Raw genomic sequence first — 27,975 nt, 5'->3', positions numbered from 1 at the left:
GTCAATGGAATCCTGGCTTGTATCAGAAACAGTGTGGCCAGCAGGATCCAGGGAAATAACTGTCACCCTATACTCAGCATTCATGAGGCTGCACCTCAAATGTTGTGTTCAGTTTTGGGCCCCTCACTACAAAAAAGATGTTTAGATGTTGGAGTGTCCAAAGAAGGGCAATGGAACTGGTGAACGATCTGGAGAACAAGCCTTAGGAGAGATGACTGGGGTTATTTAGCCTAGAGAAAAGGAGACTGAGGGGAGACCTTATCACTGTCTACAACTACCTGAAAGGAGGTTGTACAAAGTGGGTGTTGGTCTCTTCTCTCAAGTGACAGTCAGCAGGACAAGAGGGAATGGCCTCAAGTTGTGCCAGGGGAGGCTGAGATTAGAAATCAGGAAAAATTTCTTCACCAAAAGGGCTGTCAGGCACTGGAACAGGCTGTCCAGTGATGATGATGTGTCACCATCCTTGGTGAGGTTCAGGGAAGATATCATCCTGCTAATTCTAGAGTCCTTAGAAAAAAAACTTCTATCACTGGTAAAAAGAAAGGAGGTAGCTTCTTATTTTGGTCTGAAGGTGTAGAACGGCAGTGCTAAATGCTACTACAGTCCTATGTATAATGGCGAGAGAGGCATACTTACTTTCTGCAGTTCTGTTCAAGGGTAGGGGAAGACGCCAGGTGTTCTATCAGCATGGAGATATATATGAAGAAACCCATCTGTTCAACAATCCATAGTCATAAGCTAGCTCTTTTTCTGTTGTGGTGATTAAGTTCAGCTGGAACCATGTTGTATTGTATTAAGCTAGATGTCACTGATGGATGTTTTCTTTGCACTGGATTGTTTACAGGGAAGGGAGTAGAGCAGCCTATTTCCCCTGCAGCTGACAGTAGCAAAGAGACTGAAAAGTACCTTTGCAGGACCTTTTCCCTTATTCTTTTCTAACCTGCGCCAGTGTTTTGCTTGTCACTACTTGCTTGGGCATTCTGGGCAGACGTATCAAGTGTTGTACAAGGGAATGTTAAGCAGGGAAGACAAATGGGCCTTCTGCGAGAAACAGGGAAAGATATTTGAAATGTTTTGTTTGTCTCTAAACCATTGATAACCTTCAGTGCAAGCCAATTTTGGTAACCTGGTGTTTCATAATAATGGTGAAAAGTAAACCTAGTCTTACTTTAAAGATGGCAAGTCATGAAGCTATGTTAGAAATCTCTCAGTCATTTCTTACCCTAACTGAATTTTGAGTGTTTTGGAATTTTTACTACTAATTCCAGGCCATCTGTTTCATTTGTATGTGACGGTGTGATCTGGTTGTTTTTTCAAAGTCACTGCCACCGTAAATGGACATTCAGAAGCAGGAACCAAATTACTTAAAATTAAGTGGGATTTTTGAAGTTGTAATGTCCATGTGTGGGTTTTCCAACTCCTCTTCTCCTTGGAGTCTCTGGAATTCTGTGATTTGGAAGGGAGTTGGAAGTTAAGAGCAGCACCTGTTTCATGGGAAAAAATACTTGCAAGCTGATGTGATGCTGATAAGGGCAAAAACCCACCACTGAGCTCAAAGACTTGAAGTGTGTGTTTGTCCACGCTAGACTATGCATGGATAGCATATTATGAGGAAATTTCTTTACTGTTGTGTAAATGGTTTTTAGTTAAGTGAAGGGATTTTGAAGATGAGAGGTACTATGTATAGTTTATTATTCTTTTAGGTATGAGTTTGCCTTGTTTGTGTAAACATTCACGTTTGCTAAAATCTTAAGGAAATACAGGTATGGGTTTTCACGATCCAAGCATAAATTGTATAATGTTTGTAATAAAAGAAAGAATTCAAAACTACATGAGAACAAGACACTGTTTTCTAGACAGTTGAATGCTATTGGAAACAAGAGAAAAAACATTCCGCTTAGGTAACACTGTGTAAAAATTACCTGCCTAATTTTGCCATGAACTCCAAAAAGTATTTTCTGTTGAAGAAAACGGTTGTTCTTGGTTTAGGGGTGGTGGAGAAGGTTGTGTTCTTTTCTGACTCCTCCCTTCCCCCAGGAAAGCATTCTGGTAGCTGTGTATCATAATTTTTATTGGACAACTTGTTCTTTGATACTAAATGAACTATAAACATATAAAGATAAGCTTACTTTGAAAGGATAAGCTTGCTACCCTTTAAAGAAGACTGGTTTGATGTTTTATAGAAGCAGCACTTATTTTCAGCAGACAGAGGGTAGATGACAAATTATTTTAATCACTCATTTTTATAGGGTATGATGAGAATGTTTCAAATCAGGTTATTAGCCTGTTCTAACTTTTCCTTGCAGATCTGCTTCTCCATCTGGTCGGCATCATTCTCCCATATCCTCCAGGCATCACTCCTCTTCATCACAGTCAGGCTCCTCTGTCCAAAGACATTCTCCTTCCCCACATCGCAGAAGAACTCCTTCTCCATCCTATCAAAGGACAACTTCCTCGCCTGCAAGGCGATCATCTTCTCCCTATCCCCCACACTCTTCCTCTTCTCCTCAGAGGAAGCGAAGCCCTTCACGGCACCGATCTCCTGGAAGAGAAAAAGGAAGACATGATCGTGATCGGACTTCACAGTCTCATGATAGGCGCCATGAAAGGCGGGATGGTATGAATGAAAAATCACTTCAGAATAATTTGTATTTGTTTACAAATTGAATTTTGAAACTTGATTTTCAAATTATGGCATCATCTGCAACTGTCCCAATATTTAGGGAGTGAAGAAAATACTGGCTGTATTCTTGTTACTGTGCTGGTGGTACTGTTTTCAGGGACTGTGCAATGAAGTATTCTTGATAGGACTGCTTATGTAGGCTCAGCTGATTGTAGGCATCTGTCTAGGGGTTTCTTGTGTAATGCAGTGGTGGTGTTAGAAGGTAAGTGATCTCTTCTTGTTATCAGGCATGTGCGAGTAGATAAGCTGAATGATGGCAGAATACTTGTAAGGAGCTCTTACTCTGAGGTGCTTGAGTGCTCATCCAGTCCTCAGTGATCACTCTGTCTGTGTTTTTAATTGACATTGAGGTGTGTGCAAAGAAACAGTCATTCCCTCTGGACGTCTGTAAAGCAGTTTGATGGGCAAACATGCTGTTTCTCTCAAGAGGCAGATTACAAAGAGTAAAAAAGAAGAAAAAGACTTGAGCAAAGCATTGAGATCTTAAAAGCAAGTGGTCTAAAAATAGTATAAATTTCCTGAAAATGTGGGTGTGGAGAAAATAAGGAATCTACATTAAATGGTCCTACTTTAAAATTATCAAAGTGTGCTTGCTCTTTAATATGTTTGAAATTTATTTTTATTATACTTACTGTCTTTTGAACAGGTAAATATTTGTACAGATTCAAATTCACAGACAGATCTTTAAAGCTTGCTGAATGTATAGGAAGATAACCAACATGATCTTCTACTTACATGTTAATTTGCATTTTCTGTGTGTATATCAGAAGTATATTTTGACTGCAGTATTTTAGTGTTATTTGTATGCTAATTTTTTGCTTGTTCTGATTAGGCTAGGCATATAACATTCTTTTAAACATTTTACAGAAACTAGAGGGAAAAGGGAAAAAGAAAGAGAAGCAAGAGATGATCGTGATTATGACCAGGAGCAGAGTTCCTCCAGGGATCATAGAGATGATAGAGAGTCTCGTGATGGAAGAGATCGGAGGGAGACAAGAGACAACAGAGATCGGAGGGAGCCAAGGGAATCCAGAGACACTCGGGACTCCAGAGATACGAGGGATTATAGCAGAGATACCAAAGACAGTCGTGATCAGAGAGACTCACGTTCCACACGGGATTCCCATGACTACAGAGACAGAGAGAGTCGTGATGCCCATAAAAAGGATGATCAGTATCAGGAAGACTCACGCAGCTATGGAAGATCCCATGGCAGAGAGGAGAGCTCTCGAGCTGAAGCAAGGAATGACTCCAGAAGTGACTCAAGAAATGAGAGCAGAAGTGATAGAACTGGCAGAAGTCGAGGCAGAGGTCCAGAATTGTCTGACAAGGGTATTGTGTGATTTAAAAAATTAATGTGTCCTTATCCTTGGAGATGGAATATTGACATCCATACTGTATTGTTTGGTGTTTGATATTTGACATAGAAGTGCTTCCAAACAGTTCATGCTTCTAAAGCTACCTTCAATACTGTCATTGTTAAGTTAGAACAGTTGCTTAAATTTATACCAGTTGTGTGTTCTCATTTCATAGAAGTGGCATAATATCGGTATTCTGCCATCCCATTTTAAAACGAAGCTTAATCCTTATACCACTCTTTAATGTTTCTGCAACCCTAGCTTTTCCTGTGGGCTGCAAACACAAGTAACAGGCTGATGTGTAGTGGAGGATTAATAGGGGGCAGTGTGTCTCAGAGTATTGGACAGCGGGTTTTTGTGTTTTCTCAAATGCAACTGCATTTTAACCTTTGGCAGTATTTTTGGAAGTCTGGTCCACTTTGTAGAACAGCTGCACTTATTACCTTTTAATCAGATGTAGTAAATATATTTTGGCTTTCTCAGGCTTATTGTGATGTTTTAATTAGGGAAATGCTATACAATTTTTACAGGAAAAATTATTTTCTCTGATTGTTCCTGCTGCACTCTCTATTGAAAACGAATGTGAACTTGGACTTGAAATTTCTAGTCAGGAGAACTCATGCTGTGACCAAGGAATGGTGATTTAGAAAGTCTTGAGTTTACAGCTGGAAAATAATAGCTTTACAGTTAACACTTGAAATTTGTGTTGTTGGTTATGTAGAGTTTGAGGTTACAATTTCTATGTCCATGAACAGTTAATTGAAGTTTATTGAAAGTTACTGCTTTAGTTGGTATAAAATACCAATGGGTTTCCTTACATATGGAAACTTGTCTCTTGTATTGGTACATCTCTATCAGGAAGTCGGGGGACTAGAGGATCCCAGGTGGATGGCCACAGCAGCAGTGGAAACTACCATGACAGCTGGGAATCAAGGAGTAGCTACCCTGATCGAGATCGCTATGATAGTCGAGAACAAGCAAGGGATTCTTCATTTGAAAGAAGACATGGTGAACGGGACAGGCGTGACAACAGAGACAGAGGTATTTTAATGTATATTTTTACACACACACACATGTTCTTAATTTATTAAGATTTAAAATTAAAAAAAAGGACAACAGAAAAAAAAGCCTTGGAAATAGAAACATGTCATTACAACAAAACACACTTCTAGAAGGGAAGTTGCTTTGAATGGGTTGGGTTTCCCTTTGTGGGAAAATATAAAGAACATGAATGGAAATAAGATACGTTTGGGGTTTTTTTCCTTAAAAATTTAAATCAGTTCCATAGTAGTAAATTCTTTTTAGAGTTACAATTGAAGACATTGTTTCCATAATTAGACCACAATCTTAACATTTGTCATTCAGAAAAAAATCAAGATACGTCTTGGTTGGTACTTAGTTCTGTGATATGCAAGGCGTCTTTCTAGTATGATTTTTAAATGCAAGCTTGCAAGCTTGGGCTGCCTTTATTCAGCTAAGTCAAATATGTAAGCGTTCCAAACAGTCACTGGAACAGGGCTTCAAGAAATGAAGTCACATAAGAACTGCTGACTCTCCACATTTAACTGTCAAATACACTTCCAGTACCTTGATTCCTTTAAGACTTTCATGTGGACATTTTGTTGCCAACACTGACATAACAAACAGGAGTTACAGAACTTCTGTATAAAATCTAATACTTCGTATGCACATTAAATCATATTACAGTGTTATAGGCACCATTAAAAGAATACAGAAGCTGCTCACAGGACTAATGATGGAACTTTTTTAAGAAGTGTTACATCCATGGCAGAAAATGTCACTCAGATTTGCTTTCAATTTTAGCTGGTAACGGGAGCATTAAGTCATTGTTAATGCACTCAGAGATGAAAATTGATTAAACTGATGGATATGCACATTTTATTGATTTTAGTCCTCTTCAAATTCTTCCTGTTCAACCCTGGTGGACATAGTCTAAATTTACATAAAAGTGTATGCTCAGCCTCAGAGGAATAGACCAAAAAATACCAACTTTTGTTCGTGCTATTTTTTGCTCTTTTGATTAGTGCTTTTAATATATTTTTGGAAAAATAGTTTTATTGATCTGTTGTGGTACAAATAGTACTAACATCAGCATTGTTAGGAAGTGGTCAAAATTTATAGAAATACTAAAACTATATCTGAAATATAATGAAAAAACAAAGTTAAGTCTGTGGAAGGTAAATACCGTTAGATAAATCAGGTTTCACTGTCCTTATGGATCAGCCATTTTCTTTGTAAATTTAGTTTTCTCCCTGACTCTAATCTGCTGTCTGAACAATGAAAAGCTCAGTTTCTGAAACTGTAAGACTGCAGTGGGTACATCTGAAAACTCCTAGCAGTTCTGCTTCCCATATATCAGACTTGTCTCCTTTTCTTGTGGGTTTGGCTGTGTATTTCTATGCAAGGATGATTTTGTGATGAGACAGGCCAGTATTTCTTATTTTGCAGTAACTTCTACTAGTTCAGTGATTTCTTGTAAAGCCCATGATTCTCAAGAGAAGTTTGGGAAGTAAAATTTTCATAGCATTTCACTTCATATGTGTGTCGTTCAGAGGTTTTTATGGTTTCAGTACAGGATGGGGGGTGATGTGATTGAGAGCAGCCCTGCAGAGAAGAACTTGGGGATGCTGATTGAGAAGAAGCTCGACATGAGCTGGCAGTGTGCATTCATAGTTCAGAAGGCCAACAGTATCCTGGGTTGTATCAAAAGAAGTGTAGCCAGCAGGTCAAGGGAGGTGATTCTGCACCTCTATTCTGCCCCTGTGAGACCCAACCTAGGGTATTGTCTGGTTCTGGAATTCTCAGTGTAAGAAGGATATGGAACTGTTGGAACGCGTCTAGAGGATGGCTACAAAAGTGATCCAAGGAATGGAGGACCTCCCATACAAGGACAGGCTGAGAGAGTTTGACTTGTTGAGCCTGGAGAAGAGAAGGCTCCGAGGAGATCTTATAGCAACCTTCCAATATCTGAAGGAGCTACAAGAAAGCCGGAGAGGAACTTTTTACAAAGGCATGTAGTGATAGGACTAGGGGCAATGACCATAAACTGGAGAACGGCAGGTTTAGGCTAGACATAAGAAGGAAATTCTTCACAAGAAGGGCGATGAGGAACTGGAACAGGTTGTCCAGGGAGATTGTGGATTCCTCATCCCTGGAAGTGCTGAAGGCCAGGCTGGATGAGGTGTTGAGCAACCTGATCTAGTGGGAGGTGTCCCTGCCCATAGCAGGGGTTTGGAATTGGATGATCTTTAAGGTTCATTCCAACACAAACCATTCCATGATTCTGTCTTAGACCAGATTTTCTATCACAGAGTAAAGCAATAGTAATAGCTTGGCTGTGATGCGTATTTTTTAAAGCCATTCAGAAAAATCTGGTAGAAAAGTAAACTTCTGTATTAACTTTTGGCTACAATAAGGAAGGCCTGCTCCTTAAGTATTGAAAAAATATTTCAAAACTTGTACCCCATTTTGTCTTTTATTCCCCTTCCCAAAGAGGATTTCATTTTTCTGCAGTGAGTTGCTTTTCATTTAATGCAAACCAATATCTAGATTGTCAAAAGAAAAGCTCTTTGGTTTTTATTAGTGTAGTGGAAGCAATGTATGTCTCATTAGCACTTGATAACCAAGCTTGTCTGTCTTTACAGATCAGAGAGGAAGCTCCCCGGTACGACATCAAGGGCGAAGTGATGACCTCGATCGGGATGAAAGAAGAGAGGAGCGAAGGGTAGATCGGTCTGATGACAGGAGAGATGAAAGGGCCCGGGAGAGAGAGCGAGAAAGGGAGAGAGACCGGGAGAGGGAAAGAGAGAGAGACCGGGAAAGAGAAAGGGAGAAGGAAAGAGAGTTGGAACGAGATCGTGCTCGGGAAAGGGAGAGAGAGAGAGAGCGAGACAAAGACAGGGACCGCGAGCGTGACCGTGACAGGGACCATGACAGGGAAAGGGAACGAGAAAGGGAGAGGGAGAAGGAACGAGAGCGAGAGCGGGAGGAACGAGAAAGGGAGCGAGAGCGTGAAAGAGATCGAGAGCGGGAGCGAGAAAGGGAGAGAGGTCGGGACAGGGATAAAGAAAGAGACCGCCAGAGAGACTGGGATGACAAAGAAAAAGGAAGAGAAGACCGCAGGGACAAGAGAGAAGATATCAGAGAAGAAAGAAGTTCAAGAGATGTCCATGAGGAAAGAAAATCCAAGTGAGTGGACCTGAATATTACTTCAGTCAAAGAAACCAAACAATCAAAAAGAAAGCGTTATTTTACTGTGATTTCAGCAAGTTAGTAAGCAGGGGAGTCTCATAAGAAAGAAGATAGCCTCTTCATGCAGAAGTATGGTCTGGAGCTTTGCCTCCCCTGCATCTATGTGGCACAGAGTGGTGACCTCAAAATTGGTACTATGCTGCTGAAGTTGATCTGATGCTTTGTTAATGCAGAATGGGGGAACTACTTGGAAACTAACAATTCTGTTGGGCCATGTCATTTTCCCTTCTAAATATACTTGTATGGCCTTGTCTTTAATAATGCGGGTATTTTTGGAAACATAATACTACACTGTGGTACCATTTTAAGCCTGGAAAGTCAGACAGCAGCTGACTGAGTCTTTAAGTCACGTCTTTGTTCATTAACCTTCTGTGGAACATACTTTACCCTTCTCACTACTAAATTTTCAATACAAGAAAGCTTCTGGTAAAGGAATGAACAATATACCAAATAAATAATATGTGGTGCTTCCTTGTTTAAGTGTGTAGCACCAATTCATTTCTTTTTTTTTTCTTTTAGTACAATAAATTTCTCGTTGTTCCGTCAGTACTAAGCAAAACAGTGTTGCCTTGAATGGTGGCTTTGCTTGGAAGTAATTAGTAGCTTTTTTGTGAGGGAATTGCAGATTCCTATAAATCATCCAGTATAGGCTCTCCACCATCCCACTGGAGGAGAAATGAGCAGGCATCTAGATGCAGGCTAAGGTGCTAGTTGGGGTCAACTCACCGAAAGGATCATTGCCACAGGGAAAAATTGATCTTAATAGTTTTTCATAACTTTTTGCTAAAAAGATGGTTGTCTTAAGTGTTTGAGTTCTAGTTTAAAGTATCTTATAGTATGATCAGAAAACCAATTGTACTTGAATTTGTGAATAATTTGGAAAACTATGAAAAACTTTTGGGCATCCTTATGTGTTGTCGCTTGTATGAGATGTTTAGATTTCAGGGATCACATTGATGATAAATTCAATTAATGAATGTTTTCTTTAAAGAATCCTGAAGAATTTTGACTGTACATGTTTGTTGTGCAGGAAGCGTCACAGAAATGAGAGCAGTCCAAGTCCTCGTCAGTCACCCAAACGTCGCCGAGAGCACTCTCCAGATAGTGATGCTTACAACAGTGGAGACGATAAAAGTGAGTAGGAGTGGGCTGTCTCTGCAGCTGGATCTAGCTTGCCCTCTGCCTATGGCAAATAACATGCAATCTTAAATATAAAAAACATTAGGGAAACTTTTGTAAGTGTCTTCCTCCCCTTACTTTTATGAACAACATTTTTCTTAATCTATATGTTTGTTTTATATCTTCATTTTGCCACTATGCGATATATCTGCTAGGTGATAGTGGCTTCTGCATCTGTTGTTTAAGATGCCTGTTTACCAGAATGTAAATAGTCTGTTGCTGCTGCAGCAGTAGAGAAATTGAAGACATTTAACTGAAATAACGAATTATGTTTTAATTAACCTTTTTTTGGCGTGCACAAGATACCAAATGTTCACCTGTTCTCCTTCCTAAACAATACAAATACATCCTTTTTCTCATTTTGTAGATGAAAAGCACAGACTTTTGAGCCAGGTTGTGCGGCCGCAGGAATCCCGGTCACTGAGCCCCTCTCATGTTACAGAGGAGCGACAGAGTCGCTGGAAAGAAGATGAGCGAAAATCAGACAGAAAGGAAAGTTCCAGGCGTTATGAAGAACCAGAGTTTAAAGAGAGGGTTTCTTCAGCAGATAAACAAAGAGAGCAACCAGATGCCTCTGAAAGCTCCCGGTCCAGGGTTCAGGAAAATCTTGGACACCACCCCTCTGAAGAAAGAGATACTTCTGATAGAATGCATGATGACAGCAAGAAGAAGTCTAAAGTACAGAAAAAGGCCACAAAGAAGAAGAAAGATGACGACAGTGGGGTGGAAAGGTACGCTAATGAATCAACAGCTGAGGAAAGCCAGGTCTTTTCTCCCAAGAAAGGTCAAAAAAAGAAAAACATAGAGAAAAAACGGAAGAGGTCCAAGGGCGATTCTGAAGTTTCTGATGAAGAAATTATTCCACATCATAAAAAGAAGAAAGGCCCAAGAACCCCCCCTGTAACAAAAGAAGAATTAGTTGAAGCACCACCTGAGAAAGCTGTGGCAGAAGTCCCCCAAAAAAGGGAAGATACAACATTTAGTGACTGGTCGGATGAAGATGTCCCTGAACGGGGTGACATTGTTGTTCCAGAAAGAAACACTGAGGACTCCCATAGAAAAAGTCACAGGTTGAGGGGAGAAAAGGTGGAAGCCCCTCATGTTACTATTGATGATGGACCACACCGTAAACCTGTGGATCAGAAGCGCAGCAGCAGCCTTGGAAGCAATCGGAGCCATGCCTCAAGCAGGCTTAGGTCTCCTTCCAATGAGTCAGCTCATCGCAGTGGAGATGACCAGACTGGCCGGAAGAGGATCCTGCATGGTAGCTCTAGAGACAGAGATAGGGACAGGGACAGAGAGAAGAAAAGCTTAGAAATCACTGGGGAACGGAAGTCCAGAATTGATCAGTTGAAACGAGGGGAACCCAGTCGCAGCACATCTTCAGGTAATAAAGATACATTTTAGTGAGAGTGACTTGTCATTCTGTATAAAAGTTCGAAGGCAGAAATCCCCAGTCATTCTTGTTTGCCTGTATTCTCTTTCCATTTGTAATTATTTCGAAGGGAAAGGGAGGTGCTCTCTGCCAGTCACTGTGAAACTACAGTGAATTAAGACTTTTACAAGTACTACCATATTTCAAAATCTGATCCTCACTGGGCAGGATTACCACTTTGTTTACACCAAAACGTTTAGTCAGATTCAGTTCATGCTGCTTGGGGAATAAAGTAATTTGTAGGACAAAAAACATTGTAGAAAGAGAAAATGCTTGTGCTAGCTGAACTTTGAGGTTGTTTTATCATCTAAGTAATGTTCTTGAATTCATTATTAACATTCATTTTGATATGGAAATTCTGAAATCCATGCAAAATGAAAATGGCCGTTCTCTCTGGGAGAGTGTTTCATTATCTTGGGAGCTAGTTTCACCAGGGTAAATCTGTCATGCATAGGGAAATCATCTTTGTTGCAAATGAAAATAATAATGACTTCTTTTATTTGTATCATTCTCATGGGGAAAAAAAAAAGGCTAAAATTTAGAAAAAAATAAAATTTAAACAGCATCGGTAGAAAAATATCTTCATCCTAAAGCACTTTGGCTCTCAGTTCTCTTCATGGCAACATGCCTGAAATTATTTTTCTGAATTTATCATTTGCTAGCCAAGGGATTCTTAGCTTTAGAAGACATGTTTTGAAAATTTTTAAATTTGAGATGATCCTTTCCTTCCCAACCCTTGCCTGAATTTCTGAGTTGAAGTTATGTACCTTCAGTTTGGCTTCTGTTACAGTAGAAAGTATCCACTAAAAGTCTTTTTTGGGAGTGGATGGCGATCTGAAGGTGTTATTAATTTGATGTCAATGCTTTGACAAGTACATTTTCATACCTGAATCTTTAGAGTGCTTTGGCCTAGTAAAATGGTGTTACATTAATGTGCTGAACTCACATATGTATTTAAAATGTTTTATTCAGATCGACAAGATTCAAGAAGCCACAGTTCAAGAAGAAGTTCTCCTGAATCAGATCGTCAGGTCCATTCCAGATCTGGATCCTTTGATAGCAGGGAAAGGCTTCAGGAGCGAGATCGACATGAACATGATCGAGAACGAGAGAGAGAGAGGAGAGAGGGAAGGCAGAGAGACTGGGACCGAGATGTTGACAAAGACTGGCCGAGGAGCAGGGAACGAGAGAGACTCAGAGAACGAGAGAGGGAGAGGGAGAAAAGGCGGGAACTGGACAGAGAGAGAGACAGACAACTACCTGATACTGCTGAAAGGGAGAGAGAAAGAACACTTGACATCTCCTCCCAAAAAGAATCAGCAAAACACAGTGAAACGAAACTGGACAGAGATCATGAAAAGGAATTTGATGGTGTTGGTCGGGATTCAGCGGCTTCAGAGAAGGAAAGAACTGACAAAGATTTAGGACCTTTACAAGGTTTTGAAGATGGAAATGAGGCCGAAAAGGTAGACAGTTTAGAAGGTAAGATATTCTGGGAAAGAACCTCGACTGAGAAGTATTTTATTCTTTCCATTTTAGCATAGTGCTGGACTAAGCTATATTAAAATAATCTTCTACTGAAAGGCTTATTAACTCCAGCTTCTCTGGAAGCAGCAGATAGTAATAAGACAAAGGCAGTAAGGCAAAATCTGATGAGCATCTTCCTTGGCATTAAGTGTGTTGGTGTTATTTGTTAATTTTTAAAGAAGTGTTGAAGCAAAGAAGCATAAATGATCTTAGGCATACTTTAATCAAGGTGGAACATTTCTCAGTAGGCAGTTTCCTAAAGAATAACTCCGACATTTGATTGCCTCATTGTGTCGCTGTAAGATCTATTTCTTAGTTGGAAGTGACAGATGAGTGAAAAAAGAGAGTGTTGAATTGGAACTGTTCTTTGGGAGTTTTTTTTCTCCAAAGCCCAGTTATCATAGAAATGATTGATTAGTAGGTGAAACATATCTGTGGCTTGGCAAAAAAGTCCAAAAACGGCTTTCTTGAGGCAATCTTATTAAATAGTACTGGGAAAACCATGCTTAGGATTAATAAATAAAGTAAATATTGGGAAAACTATGACAAACGCAAAGAATCACTCTTTAGAAGTGGATTAAACAGCTTGAGCTTTGCATGGATTGGGAAGTATTTTTAACCTACGTCAACAACGTAAAGGAAGCGAGAGTCTAAATCCAGAATAACTAGTGTATGCTACAGTTACATTCAAAAAGTTGACTTTTTTTGGTAATAGTGAGAATTCTCTTTAAAATCTGTTGAGAGGGGGAAAAAAGGCATTGTAGGATTTGGAATTCTTGGATATTTGCAGTGTTAAGACCCAAAGTCCATAATCTCCAGAAGGAGAAACAAATTGATTAAGCTTTTATAGTTTTACACAAGATAACAGCAGGACATTGTCTCAACATATTTGTATGCTTAATAAGAATTATCTGTAAATGTTCACTGTTAATTTGCCAAGCCACTCTCTATGATGTTTGAGAAGTCATGGCAATCAGGAGAAGCCCCTGGTGACTGGAAGAAGGATAACGTTGTGCCCATTTTTAAAAAGGGTAGAAAAGACGACCCGGGGAACTACTGGCCTGTCAGCCTCACCTGTGCCTGGGAAGATCATGGAACAGATCTTCCTAGAAGCTCTGCTAAAGCACGCGGAGGATGGGGAGGTGACTAATGGTAGCCAGCATGGCTTTACAAGATGAAAGTCCTGTCTGACCACCTTAGTGCCTTTCTGTAATGGGATGACCACATCAGTGGACACGGGAAAAGCAACGGATGTGATCTGTCTGGACTTCTGTAAAGCTTTTGACACGATTCCCCCCCAACATCCTTCTCTCTAGATTGGAGAGATACGGATTTGATGGGTGTACAGTATGGTGGGTAAGAAATTGGTTGGATGGTTGTATTCAGAGAGTAGTGGTCAATGGCTGGAAGTCCAGATGGAGATCTGTGACAAGTGGTGTCCCTCAGGGGTCAATGCTGGGACTGGTGCTGTTTAATATCTTCATCAATGATATAGAGAGTGAGACTGAGTACACCCTCAGCAACTTTGCAGATGACACCAAGCTGAGCAGTGTAGTTGCCACACCGGAAGGATGGGATGTCATCCAAAGGGACCTGGACAAGCTGGAGAAATGGGCCTCATGAAGTTCAGCGAGGCCAAGTGCAATGTCCTACACTTGGGTTGGGGTGATCCCCGATTTCAGAACATGATGGAGGATGATGTGATTGAGAGCTGCCCTGCAGAGAAGGACTTGGGGGTGCTGATTGATGAGAAGCTCGACATGAGCCAGCAGTGTGCCCTTGCAGCCCAGAAGGCCAACCGTGTCCTGGGATGCATCGAAAGAAGTGTGGCCAGCAAGTCGAGGGAGGTGATTCTGCCCTTCTGTTCCGCTCTTATGAGACCTCACCTGGAATATTGTGTCCAGTTCTGGAATTCTCAACATAAGAAGGATATGGAACTGTTGGAACAGGTCCAGAGGAGGGCTGCAATGATAATCAGAGGGCTGGAGCACCTCCCATACAAGGACAGTCTGAGAGAATTGTGGTTGTTCAGCCTGGAGAAGAGAAAGCTCCGAAGAGATCTTATAGTGACCTTCCAGTACCTGATATTAAATGTGTTCTTAGGCATAGCCTTTCAGCAGACTTATAGTTGTTCTAATGTTTATTATTTTGTGTATTTTTTCAAAGGTTTTATTCTGAATTTTCTGAAATTAACAATTTGTAGGAAATTACGGTATACTTAGGATTATTTGTTTTAGAAAAAGGGCCTTTTGTAAACTATTAGATTGTGTTCCATTTTATTAAAGCACACCATACATATAGCATGTTTATGATTTGCTAAGGTTTAGCATACTTTATTGTCTTCCATTACTTTTCGTATAGTTCATAGATGAATAGGGGTGTATCAACAACTACAGAAATTTGGCATGGCTCTACTTGTGACTTCCTCAAAGAGTCTAAAATTCTGTAAATAATTACTTCATTCAGGATATTTTGCTCCTTCTTGTATTTGGGGGTTTTGTTACTTCTTTCTCTTGCAGAGCCCTTGGACTGAGTCCTGAGTTTAGATTCATGTACAAAAACATCTGAAAGACTTTGTGGCACTAACTTAGATTTGTACTACTAACTACATATCAGTTATCAGATAATCAGCATATGTTTCTTTTGAGTATGGTGCTTGTATGTGCATTTTTAACCAATACTGCCCCCCAAAAAATAACTGAGATATGTAAAATTCAAACTACCACTTCGTGTACAGAAGAAATAACTTCTCTGTTTCCATGAGTTAATACCTGTTTTCATGTTGAATATACTTGTCCCCAAAAACTAACAGTTTAGTTTGGTGAACCGCTGTTTTCAGGCTGCTTAAAACCTGTTTAGAAAACAAGAATGATGACTTTAGAGCTACAGTATGTATTTGTCTCTGTAGGAGGAGAAGATGAAGGAAAGATAGATGACGTACAGTCACTGGGATCTGGTGCTGGAGAATATGAGCCGATCAGTGATGATGAACTTGATGAAATTCTGGCAGGAGATGCTGAAAAGCGGGAGGATCAACAGGAGGATGAGAAGATGCCTGGTAAAAGTATAGTAAAACCACTTTATGATTATTTGAATGCAAAGGTTAGATCAGTTTGCATATAATGCTATTGTGATGTTGACAGTGTTTCTCAATTAGGAACCCTTTTTGGGTGCTCTTCAGTATTTCTCATTTGTTCTTACTAGTTAGGTAAGACTGAGAAATACAAACGTGAAGGAAAGAGTACTGGGAGCTGTATTGTGAAGTAATATCTATCTTGTTTTATATAGCTGGAAGGGTAAGACTGTTGTTTTTATGAACATGGTTTCACTTATCCCATTTGGCTTTGTTCATTATTTGGAATTGATATATTTATGAACAGATTTTATGTGTTTGAATATTTCCCAAGTGCACTGGGAAGCACGTCATCTACTTGTAAGTTCAGTTGGGTCATCTGGGCTAGATGATCAGTGTTAGTGTTTTCTATGCTAAACACACCAGCCACACGCACTTGTATGGGTATCCCATAAATAGCATCTCTCTCCCTTGAAAAAGACAACTATGTACTAACTTTTTAAGCATTTTTATTTGGATCTGTCATAGCACATTTAGTTGCACTGTGACTTTTGTGAATGTGTAAGTGATGTGGGCAAATCTACGGCCTAAACAGGGTCCAAGCAGCCTTCCACAAAGGGATTACAATAATAATGAAGCAGAATATTAGCGCTGCTTTTCTTCAATCTAAGAAGCTTTATATTTGTATGCTCAGATTTTCTACCAATCTAAATGAGTTTGGCCATTCTTACCTGAAGTGTCCAGGGGTCTGGCTTTGAGAACTGCAAAACAATGTTCATCAAATTATCCTGCTTTTAGGAGACATACAAAACACATAAAAATATTCAGCTGTGGTAAGGGATGATGATGTACTAACTCATTCTCTGTCTGTTTTCTCAGATCCTGTGGATGTTATAGATGTAGATTGGTCCAGTCTTATGCCAAAGCAGCCAAAAGAACCACGGGAGCCTGGAGCTGCACTCTTGAAATTCACCCCAGGTGCTGTTATGTTGAGAGTTGGCATTTCAAAGCGATTGGCAGGACCAGAACTCTTCACCAAAATTAGAGAGACTTGCCAGAGAGCATTAGAAAAACCTAAAGGTAATTGTTTCTGCAGAGATTAAACTGTCTTTTGTACTTAATGATTATGAAATGTGCATTACTTTATTGTTTCAGGTTTCAAGACCAGAGGAAGTGTATAATGAGTATTGTGTGAATTACTGTAATCAGCTGTATGCCAATCAAATTAGTGCTTTAATTCCAGCACTGGTGAGGAGGTCTTGAATGACAGCCTAAACAAAATTTTTCATCCTAGTGGAATATTCTTTTTGTGAGACCATTTGTGTTTTCCTGACTTGGAGTTCGTGAGGAGTTTTCTGGGGAGCTAAACATGTTCTGCAATGAATTAGCAGTGATATTGCAAGAAATAAATAAGATGTATTTTCTTTCAAGGTCCTCTGCATGCCTTTATTTTCCCTCTGAGGATCCTCTCCAGAGTGCATAGATAGGATTTTGAGTCAGAATGAAAGAGCTCGGTGAAATTTGTGTTGTGTCTTTGCTAGAAGTGAGAAATTAAATAATACACAGGTCTGGCATTTGGATGAAGTGTATAGCTTAAGACATATGTGATAGATGGGATAGGAATTAACCATGCCAATGCTGTTTACTACAGTTCTGTAGTGTACATAGGGCTTTTGTGTGAGAGCGTGCACTGCTTGCATGGTGGAATTGATTTTTTAGGACTATAAAATGTTTGCTTTCTATAAGTTCTCTGTGCAAGTTATTCCAGGATCCAAATGTGAGAAGATTACGGTTTATAAATAATAGTATCTCTGAAGGCTCTGGTTTTAGGGAATAGCAGAATTTTCTGATATTTTTTTTGTACTCTTTAAATTCTACTTCTTAATTTGAGACAATACTTTTTAATTCTTTGCAGCAGTGTTCTTCATGCAGTTGTCTTATTAACATTACAGTCTCAGATCACTGGATCAAAAAAAACCCAACTTAATTCTCCCAGCCCTGTTAATCTCTGCGAGTGTTACTGCTTGCTTGCTTAAGTCATTGAAATTGTATAACTTAATCATGGGCTTTTGCTACTACTTCTGCTCTTTTTAAAGTCAAATTAAATGCAGATCTTTTTAAAGCATCATAGATAGTATAATTTGAGGTATGTACCTTGTATTAGTAAGTACCAGAAGTGTCCCACTGCAATATTTGCAGCTTTCTGTGCAGTATTAGCTTTCTTCTAGTTTAACAAAATAAATCTCAGCTCTTATGCTGAAGAATTCACATAACCAATGTAAATGATAAAATATTGAGTCTTTCTTAGTTTGCAAACTGTCTGATACTGTAAAGTTATGAACCTTATCTCTCTCCTTGTAAGCTTTAATTTTGCTGTCTACCTCAGGACTTCTTACCAGGGATTCCTTGCAACAGGAACTGCAGCGCAGACTCACTCTGCCTGGCTATTTAAAATGATACCCAAATTAACCTCTGCAGTCCTTGCATTCTTCTCTAGAAATCAGCAAAGTCCAGAGGAGTGATGATGATAGGAGGCTCTCCAGCACTGCATCTGATCTGTCTTAAGCGTACTTGGATTCAACAGAACTTTGCTGTGGAGAGGAAAGGGGATTGTAGTGCCTCTGTTGATTTCCCTTTGGTATATGCAGCCTCTTGCACATCAAGGTTGCTACATTTGGAACTGCCAGTAGGCTTTCAAGTGTATGCATTTCCTCTGTAATCTCCTAGGCAAAAGTTCCTTGTGTAGTGATTACAAAGCCACGACATGTGTGTTCTAGGCAAAGGCACGAATACAGTGTCTGGAAAAGTGAATTAATTTGAGCTAGATATGCAGTGTGTGACAGTAAGAATATAGTGAACTTGGACTTCTTCATGGATGTATAACTTCTTTCCCGGTTTTATTCCTGAGTCTGGCATTCCATTCTCTGATCTTATTTGTGGATGAATCTGGTAATACACCAAAATGCAGAAGAAAGGAAACGATAGCTTGTTTTGGGGAATTTATTTTTTTTAAACTTATTTTCTTGCCTCTGTGCCTTGCAGAGAAGTGAAATTTAAACCACTTTCTGATCAATGCTAGTAGTAAACAGCTTTGTCACACACTGATAATAAATTTTATCCCTTCTTCCATCCCAGAGCTGTTACTTCAGTTTTAGGCCTCTTGGTGATTGCTGTCTCAATATTGCTTTCCAGTGTTGAAGCTACATACAAGGGTAGCTGTCCTTCCCTTTAAATGGTGAAGGATTAATTTGCGTTTTTCTATGAACTGCAATATCCATTTTTTCCAACCCTTGGTGTTGTTTCGAAGGCAGAAATGCAAATAGTAAAACGTAATGAGATTTCTTATTACTGTATATTGCTGTTCCAGAGTACTATGTATGTGTTGATCTTTGCAAATGTCAATTCTTCGTAGATGCAGAAAACCTTTTTGAACATGAACTGGGGGCTTTGAACATGGCCGCACTTCTCCGTAAAGAAGAGAGAGCTGGTCTTCTCAGTAATCTGGGTCCTTGCTGTAAAGCACTGTGCTTTCGAAGGGATTCTGCGATTCGTAAGCAGCTAATGAAGAATGAAAAGGCAAGTGGTTTGTTTACAGTGCTTGGTCAAATGTGGAAACACAGACTCCACTGTGCAAAATATTTCCCTAGGGAGATAGTTTTTGTTTTTATTTGTTCTGGAGCAAACCTAGTCTTTTAAATAGCAGAGAACAAACTTTATTGAAATAGGTTGTGGAGTATTTATCTTTTATTTTCGATGAGAGATTAATTTTAGATTGAGATTAGAGGAGGGTTTCTTACCTTGGGGTTTAAATTCTGGAGATACACTTTCTACATGTAGAGAATAAATGATTAAAATAATTGGTTAGGATACAGTTCGGAAGACAGTTGTTGAAAAAATCTCTTGCTTTTGAGATTCCATGTATTTTTTAGAATTATAAGATCCTGTTCTTCCAGGTTAAAAGTACCTAGAGAATTTTCTTTTCAAAATTAAAATAAAAAATAATTTTGCCATTTCTTGCACCACAGTAGGTTTTATGACAGTTTATGCTAATAGAAAAATCATTAATTCTCAAAGTCTTTTCTAGTGAGTATGTATGATTAAACCTCTAATTATTGAGAGTACTTGAGGTTAATTTCTCAGCTTGCGTGTTCGAAGCCACTATTTTAACTTATTTTTTTTAATTTTTAATTTCAAAAGGGTGCAACAAAACAAACTTATACAAATTCTGCAGCAATGGACAGTGACTTGTTACGGTTGAGTCTACGGTTGTTCAAACGAAAGACTGTGTGCCAAGTTCCTGGGCAGGAAAAGACAGAGGACAGTAAAATTCCACAGCCGACTATCCAGCAAGAAGTCTGTGTGTCTTGAACGAATGACTGTGGTGGCACTTTCTAGTTGATTTCGCACTACCAATGTTGTCATTGGTGTTTAGAATTGGTTGGTTGGAAAGCAGATGTAGAAGACTGAAGAAAATATCCTGTTTGTACACAGCTAAGAATTACTGGATTTGGATGCGAATAAAAGGGGTAAAAATTAAAGACTTCTGTGTGGAGTTCTCTGCAAGTTTTATAATGTTGAATCTTACACTGTAATATAAACCCGTTTTATGGTGCATCAGGTGTAATAATGTGAAGATGTCTGGTTTATCAGTTTATAACACCACCTGATATTAAACTGAAGAAAACTGTCTCCCTGTCTATTCCCTTATTATAAATGAGATGTTCCACCACTGCCCTATTCCCTCATTACATGTCTGGAATTTCTTTAAATAGCTTGTTTCCCGGGTGTCTTGTCTGCCTCCACTTTCCAGATCCCTTTATCACAGCAGCCTCTGGTGTGCACCTGGGGTTGGACAAAACTGGCTCTTTTCCATCTTTACTGTAGGCTTTCTCTGATAATTTCTAGACACAAAAATCTAGTGTAGTCACTTAAGGGTTCCCTTCTTGTTAATGGAAAGAAGTAAAAAACCTTCCAGGAGATTTATGACCAGTTTTAGATGCCTATAGTTGAGAGTAACAGCACTTTGGAAATAACTGCTGCTTACAAAGGAGGACTAGTGCATATATTTTACATTCTATCAGGGCAGATCAGTCCCATGGAGCAGCCTAAGGGTATTTTGCATCTGATGAGTTTCAGTAGGTGTTGGTTGTTAGCAATAAAGGCAGTGAGGAATGATGTTTTACTAGGTGTTGCAGGTCTCAGGGGCCTGATAAGTCTTGTCAAGCCTGGACTCAATTTTGTAAGAATTGGTTTTAGTTTGAGGAATGGGATTTTGAGTGAGATCCCAAGGGTATTAAGGGAGCAGGTGGAGGTTCTCACCAAACCCCTTTCCATCATCTACCAGGAGTTCTGGCTGCCTAGGGAAGTTACACTTGACTGGAGGCTGGCAAATGTTACGGGAGGAGGGTACAGGGAACTACAGGCCTGTCAGTCTAACCTCAGTGCCAGGGAAGGTCATGGAGCAGGTCATCTCGAGTGCTATCACGCAGCGCGTGCAAGACAACCACGTGATCAGGCCCAGTCAACATGGGTTTATGGAAGGCAGGTCCTGCCAAACTAACCTGATCTCCTTCTAGGGCAAGGTGACCCACTTAGTGGACGAGGTAAAGACTGTGGATATAGTGTACCTGGACTTCAGTACAGCCTTTGACAGCGTTCTGCTTCAGAAACTGACTGGCCCTGGCTTGGACAGGCGTACCCTGTGCTGGGTAAAACACTGGCTGGATTGGCCCAAAGAGTGGTAGTAAATGGAGTTAAATCCAGCTGGAAGGCGGTCACAAGTGGTGTCCCCAGGGCTCAATGCTGGGACCCAATTCTGTTCCATTACTTTACTGATGATCTGGATGAGGGAATTCAGTGCAGCCTTGGTAAGTGTGTGGATGGCACTAAGCTGGGAGGAAGTGTCAATTTAAAGGGTAGGGAGGCTCTGCGGAGGGATTGGGACAGACTGGATCGATGTGCTGGGACAAGTGGTGTGAGGTTCAACAAGGCCAATTGTGGAGTCCCACACTTGGGACAAAACGACCCCCTGCAACACTAGAGGCTTGGAAAAAAGGGGCTGGAAAGTTCCCTGGAGAAGAAGGACCTGGGGGTGTTGGTTGACAGCCAACTGAATAGGGCCCAGCAGTGTGCCCAGGGGAAGGAGGCCAATGGCATCTTGGCTTGTATCAGAAACAGTGTGGCCAGCAGGACATAGGGAAGTGGTTGTGCCCCTGTACTCAGCATTGATGAACCTCAAACACCGTGTTCACTTTTTGGGCCCCTCACTACAAGAAGGACATTATGGTGCTGGAATGTGTCCAGAGAAAAATGGTGAGGTTGGTGAAGGGTCTGGAGAACAAGCCATAGGAGAGATAGCTGAGGGAGCTGGGGTTGTTCACCCTGGAGAAAAGGAGGCTGAGGGTAGACTTTATCACTGTCTACAACTGCCTGAAAGGAGGTTGTAGTAAAGTGGGTGTTGGTCTCTTCACCCAAGTGACGGGCAATAGGACGAGAGGAAATGGCCTCAAATTGCACCTGGGGAGTTTGAGATTAGATATCAGGAAACAACTCTTCACTGAAAGGGTTATTAGGCACTGGCAGAGACTGCCCAGAGAAGTGGTTGAGTTACTGCCAATGGAGGCGTTTAAAAGGCCGGTAGATTAAGTGCTTAGGGGTTTGGTTTAGTAGTGGACACGTACGGTTGGACTCAACGATCTCAAAGATCTTTTCCAACCAAATGATTCCATGAGCTTTGGATTATACCACTCAGGTATGTTTAGGTACCTGGGGAGGCCTCCGTGTGAAACTGAGACTTCTAAAACTTCAGACTAAGTCTCTGTGTACCCCTCTGTACTTTTCCTGGGTTTAAACCTGAGCTGTTGCTTTGAATTTTGCTCACAGAGGGTGGGAAAGAAATCCATAGTTTAACCTTAATGCTGGGTTGCTGCAAAGCGACTCGGTTTTGTTGTTCTCATTCAGGGTCAAAGTGAGTTATGAACCACTAGTTTTGTTGACAGTTGGTTTGTTATCCTTTTTGTCCACTTGGAACCAGCATTCTGAGGTGGGATGTTGACTGTGCAGTTTAACAATAGGCCTATCTCATATCTCTTGTGATTACTGACAGTGATTAATTGGAACTCAGTTTAAATTCACTTTTTAAAATGCTGCTATAAAGCTTTCTTCCTGTAATGCTTTTCTATAATGCCTAGTACATACGCTTTCAGTGAAATGTTCTAATACTACATTTAAAGAATTAAGAAAATATGAGGAGGTTTATTTATATTTTTGTAAGTGTCCATCCTAGTGCATATGTACTTGTATCAAATATAAATGACATGAGAAACTTCTAGTGTTTGTTTGATTCTTACTAAACTATGTGACTGAGGCAAATCTTTTCTCCTACATTTTTCACTTGTTGAACATTTTTAAGACACCTGGTAGCTGTTATTTTGAAAGTAATTGGTGATTTTCTATACACTTGTTAAAAAAAAACACCTGTGTTTTAAAGACACCTGAGCAAGAGTCAACAAACCTGTTTTATTTAGCATTTTAAATGTGTTCTCACCTATTTTATAGCTACAATAATGCTGCCTTTAAGCTGCAAGTATTAGATCATTGCTTCCAATTATGTTAAAGCCTATTTTAATCACTGTCTCTAAAAGACATAAAGATGTTTGATAGCTAGAAACAGCCTTGTCTAAGACTGCAGTACACAAAATAGATTCATGGTGTAGCATTTAATTACACTGTGCTTACTTTAAACACTGTTCTGTAAAGCAGTCAGTGTATATATATGCACTTAATTTGCAGATGAATATTTCACATTACTCTAGAAAAAGTGAAATAAAATAGGCTCGAAGGGCTACTAAGAGTATCTCAAAGTGCTAGTGTCTCACTGAAGGTCAAAGCCAGTGCTGACCTGTAATGTTGTTTGTTGGAATCACACAAGAGAGGTGCTGGATTTGCCTCTGCCTCACCCTTGATTTGATCTGAATTGTGTGCAGAAGTACATGATGGTATTGGCAGAGAACACACCTGTTCTGTAGAAAGCACTAAGATTTTTCAAGCAATTCCGCTTTCGTCTGGCAGATGTTACTGTACAGGCTGAGCCCAGCTAGTGCGAAGTTCCTGTCTATGAATATTTTTGGTCTCCATTATTTTAACATAAAATAGCGTTTAGTTTGCAGGTATTCTCTGTGACAGGAAATGTGAGTTAAGAAGCTGTCTTCAGGTAATTTTACAGTAGCTTGAGGAAAAGATTTGCTCACTAACCAATTTCAAAAAAAATACTGGAGAACTTGCTTTCACAGAATCGCATAATCACTAGGTTGGAAAAGACCCACCGGATCATCGAGTCCAACCATTCCTATCAAACACTAAACCATGACCCTCAGCACCTCATCCACCCATCCCTTAAACACCTCCAGGGAAGGTGACTCAACCACCTCCCTGGGCAGCCTCTGCTAGTGACCAATAACCCTTTCTGTGAAAAATTTCTTCCTAATGTTCAGCCTAAACCTTCCCTGGCGGAGCTTGAGGCCATTCCCTCTTGTCCTGTCCCCTGTCACTTGGGAGAAGAGGCCAGCATCCTCCTCTCCACAACCTCCTTTCAGGTAGTTACAGAGAGCAATGAGGTCTCCCCTCAGCCTCCTCTTCTCCAGGCTAAACAACCCCAGCTCTCTCAGACGCTCCTCATAAGGCCTGTTCTCCAACCCCCTCACCAGCTTTGTTGCTCTTCTCTGGACTCTCTCCAGAGCCTCAACATCCTTCTTGTGGTGAGGGGCCCAGAACTGAACACAGTATTCAAGGTCGATGGAAGAGTCTTAGTCCAGTTCTCTATCTTGCAAGGCTCCAGCAGTGACGTACAGGAGTCTCTACCATTTCAGGCAGCAGTACAATTTGAGGGCTGAACGTGTGCCTCTTGCCTTTGTGTCGTCAAGCTCCAAGTCTGGAAATGTGGAGGAGCCTCTGTCACTACTCAGTTTCTCCTTTTAAGCTGCAGCAGCAAGTTTGAAGCCATCCCTGTACCAAACTAGAGATGTCAGCCCTTTCTGCTGCTGAGCCCATGCTGTGCCTAGCTGGATGATAAATTAGTTTTTAAGCATCCCTGAGGGGCAGTCTGGAACGGAGAGAGACAGAAGGACAAGCTGCCGTGTGCGCTGGTAGGTTGCAACAGGCTTTCACCCAGGTGAAACGCCATACCCAGCACTTGCAGGCGTAATGGATTCACAGACAGAGCAGATTTTCAGAGCTTCAAGACACAAATGGGGCTATGACCTGCATCTTGGGATATTGTCATGTTCATTATCTCAAATAGTACTTCCAGGCTATTGCTGCTTCAGCTAGTGGAGTGAGACAGATTTTGACAATGCACCGTCTGCACAGTATACTTCAAAAGACAGAGTTTAGACAATTTTACTAAATTAAAGCTGTTTTTTGAATTGCCTTGGCGCAGTTGTTTTCTCTGTTTTCCGTGTAGGGATGACCTTCAGCAGAGAGCAGGCTGCTGAGGCTACTCTGCCCGTATGAGACAAGACACGGTGTGTGTGTTCAATTTGAACAGTTGCTATGAGTTTACAGAGTTTAGGAACCTTCTTTGTTTTGCAGTTATAGTCCCAGTCAGCTTTACAAAAATCTTTGTGCAAAACAGTTGTTTCTATTCCACGGGTCTTCACCTTAATGCTAACAGCTGGTACCAAATGCTCAGTCTATACACAGAAGTGTATAGCACGTGAGGTTTTATGGGCAGTGTGGGCATCCAAGGTTTTTTTTGGATGCAATTTCAGGAGACGAGCTTGAGAGTGCAGGAAATACCATTAAAATAATAAAAAAGCTCTAAACTGCACCTTAAACTCAGAAATAAAGCAATGTGACCAAGTATCAAGAGGCAAGGGGTTTCTTAAAACTGATCTCAAGAATCCGGAAATTTATCCCATCAAAAATGCTAAAATAGCATTCAAAATCCACATAGCTTAAGGTTTTAACTGGAAAACCCCCCTTTTTTTATAATAAACAGTCAGTTTCATTGTCTCCACTGTATCAGTAAGGATCAATAGATCAAAGAGGGAAGATAAGTGCATTCTGAGGAAGTTTAATTTCTCTGTATTAGCTTTCACTGCCAGGGATGCATCTACCATAGGTTTGGTTTTTCCTTAGTAATGAAGTTAAGGTATTATCTTTAAGTGTTAGAAGACATGCTAGAGCAAACTGCAGAGTTACAAAGCAATGGGCTGTCGAATTTAAAGTGTATATTCACATGTGAATGGGTTGTTGGTTGCAAACATGCAGTTCCTAAACAAGAGGGATGACTGAAGTGACAGGTAGCGGATGGGGATTTTATGAAAGCTTGTGGCTTTAATGGTAAAGGAAAATGCTCTTTTCCATCTACTTTATGACTGAATGTGCTGTTTTGGTATATTATACACATGAGGGGTGGTTGGAGCACTGTGCGGAAAGTACTTGAGGAAGGGAGTAGATGAAATAGGACAGAATCGATGAGTATAAGTTTTAGTTGCCAGCCTGGGAGTGAGACTTCACACATCGACAAGCCAGGAGCTCACTCATCAGAAAGATGGAGAAAGAATGATCTAGGTGTGCTGACAGAGTGTACAGTGTACTGGTGAAACAGCTGCGGAAACAGGCAGTGTAGACCCAATGTGCCTCCAGCTACATGTTTCCAGCAGAGAGAGGAGTGGTTTTACTGCTTTCTATGGTACTTGCAAATTTTCGCCTGGTCTCTCATGGTCTCCTCCTCTATGTTTGTGGAAGCTGAATTCAACCTACCCACAGAGAGGGTCTTGAAACTAGAGAGAAGCATGGAGTGTGACTGCTGCCTCCTGAAAAACTGGGCAAGTGAGAAATTAGAAGAAAAAATCTGAAGGTCAGAAGAAGAACAGGTGAGACTAAGCTGCCCATGTGTGCCTTAAGATTGGATATTGGAAAGCCCCTAAGGCCCTGAATAGGTGCATGCACAATTTATTCTCTCTCTGAGTTGCAAATGTGCTTTATATCAGCATGAAACCTGCAGCTGCCTCTATCTGAGACATCATGACTATGTCTGTGTCTTGCATGCTCACAGAAAATGTGTTAGCAAGAGGTTTCCCAGGTCTTTTAAAATGTCTTGCATGAGGTTACTAGAAAAAATTAAGCTGTAGCAAGTGAAGGATAAAAATACGGCATGAATTAAAAATTAACTGGGAAAGAGAAGGTAAGACAGAGGGTTAGATGATTGCATCTCATGACAAACTGCTCCCAGTGGGTGACCTCTCTGTGCATTTGTGATTCAGGGAGGAGTTCACCAAGAAAGAAGATGGGAAAATTTGCAAATCACAGTTAAAACTGGAGAAATACCCAAGGAGATGCATTTGCTGCCATATGGCCCATTCATTTAGCTCATTTCAAGTCCTTCTGCCAATCAGGCTCAAGATGTCTAAACTGACACATTGCTGAAGCGGAAAATGTAATCAACTTCTATACCTTATAGTGCCATAAGTTATCAGTATCGGTGCCAGAAGTTCATGGAAAGCTTAAATCTAGTGTACAGAGACATACATAAGGCCAAAAACAGATGAATTCACAGAAAAAAATGATGTATGCAAAGGTAGAAATTGTTCTGTGCGTAAACTCCAAGTGCAAGAAAGCTTACTGCAAAACAGGTGATAGCTCAGGGAAAGCACAAGAAATCTTGTATCAAAGTTACTCAAATTCTTGAGACCATATCCTTAGAAAGGAAAGGAGTTATAATAGATAGGATTAAAATGTATGAAACAATGGTCCAGGAAAAGGACGACAGAAGATGCTTTTTTCCTACTTCTTCTGATAGAGCTATATTCAATAAAATTAAAGGGTGTCAGAGTTAAATAATAAACCATAACTTCTTGTTTTCCTCACAGGGCCTAATCAGGCTTGGTTTGTGCTATAGGACATCGCAGAAGCTAAAACTTAGCAAGATTTCCAAGAAGATTGATCATGTTGCTAGCATATGGAGTCGATCCTGGAAGATAAACTCAGTCTGTGTCCGTAACAGCCTATATTGTATGAATTTTTACATGATACAGAAGGATTTTGGGCATCCCTGATAGGATGCCCTGACCCAGCTGCCAGATCACACAGGGGGCTTGCATGGGGACAATTCAGGTTGCGACGGGCCAGATTCAGTTACACAGTTGTTCAGACTTGGAGAATCCTGTTCCTGTGCTCAGGAACTGCCCTGGTCATGTTCACGTCTTGCAGGATGTCATATGTGTGGGCTTAAACTGTTCATCTGTTGGAGACAGTAGGACCTGCTGAAAAAGCTATGCCAGCCTTTGTCTAGCTCTGGTTGGAATTAGAACACACTATTTGATAGCTCTTGAATTTTCCTTTGAGGTTTCTGGTTAGGACCACTGTAAGAGAGAGAGAAACTGACAGATAACGTGACTGATAACATGACTAACTGTGACATTTTCCCTACACTATCTGAATTTAA

At 40.4% G+C, this 27,975-nt stretch overlaps 1 protein-coding gene across 6 annotated transcripts in view; it reads left to right on the top strand.

Moving 5' to 3' along the window:
• The window catches only part of ZC3H13 (zinc finger CCCH-type containing 13), a 45,486-nt gene extending 25,270 nt beyond the window's left edge, over positions 1 to 20,216 (top strand). For 5 of the 6 annotated variants that reach the window (XM_069881238.1, XM_069881195.1, XM_069881205.1 and 2 more), the window contains 11 exons: positions 2,307 to 2,617; positions 3,551 to 4,015; positions 4,900 to 5,082; positions 7,707 to 8,250; positions 9,344 to 9,447; positions 9,860 to 10,879; positions 11,900 to 12,409; positions 15,363 to 15,518; positions 16,407 to 16,607; positions 18,940 to 19,103; positions 19,725 to 20,216. In XM_069881238.1, the coding sequence (XP_069737339.1) occupies positions 2,307 to 2,617; positions 3,551 to 4,015; positions 4,900 to 5,082; positions 7,707 to 8,250; positions 9,344 to 9,447; positions 9,860 to 10,879; positions 11,900 to 12,409; positions 15,363 to 15,518; positions 16,407 to 16,607; positions 18,940 to 19,103; positions 19,725 to 19,895 (3,829 nt within the window). In that variant the 3' untranslated portion in view covers positions 19,896 to 20,216. The remainder of the gene's footprint in view (positions 1 to 2,306; positions 2,618 to 3,550; positions 4,016 to 4,899; positions 5,083 to 7,706; positions 8,251 to 9,343; positions 9,448 to 9,859; positions 10,880 to 11,899; positions 12,410 to 15,362; positions 15,519 to 16,406; positions 16,608 to 18,939; positions 19,104 to 19,724) is intronic. The other variant, XM_069881214.1, reaches the window with a different exon arrangement.
• The last annotated feature ends 7,759 nt before the right edge of the window (positions 20,217 to 27,975 follow it).

Source organism: Phaenicophaeus curvirostris, chromosome 1 (genome assembly GCF_032191515.1).
Source record: "Phaenicophaeus curvirostris isolate KB17595 chromosome 1, BPBGC_Pcur_1.0, whole genome shotgun sequence".
Classification (NCBI taxonomy): Eukaryota; Metazoa; Chordata; class Aves; order Cuculiformes; family Cuculidae; genus Phaenicophaeus; species Phaenicophaeus curvirostris.
This window is presented reverse-complemented; position numbering and strand designations above follow the sequence as displayed.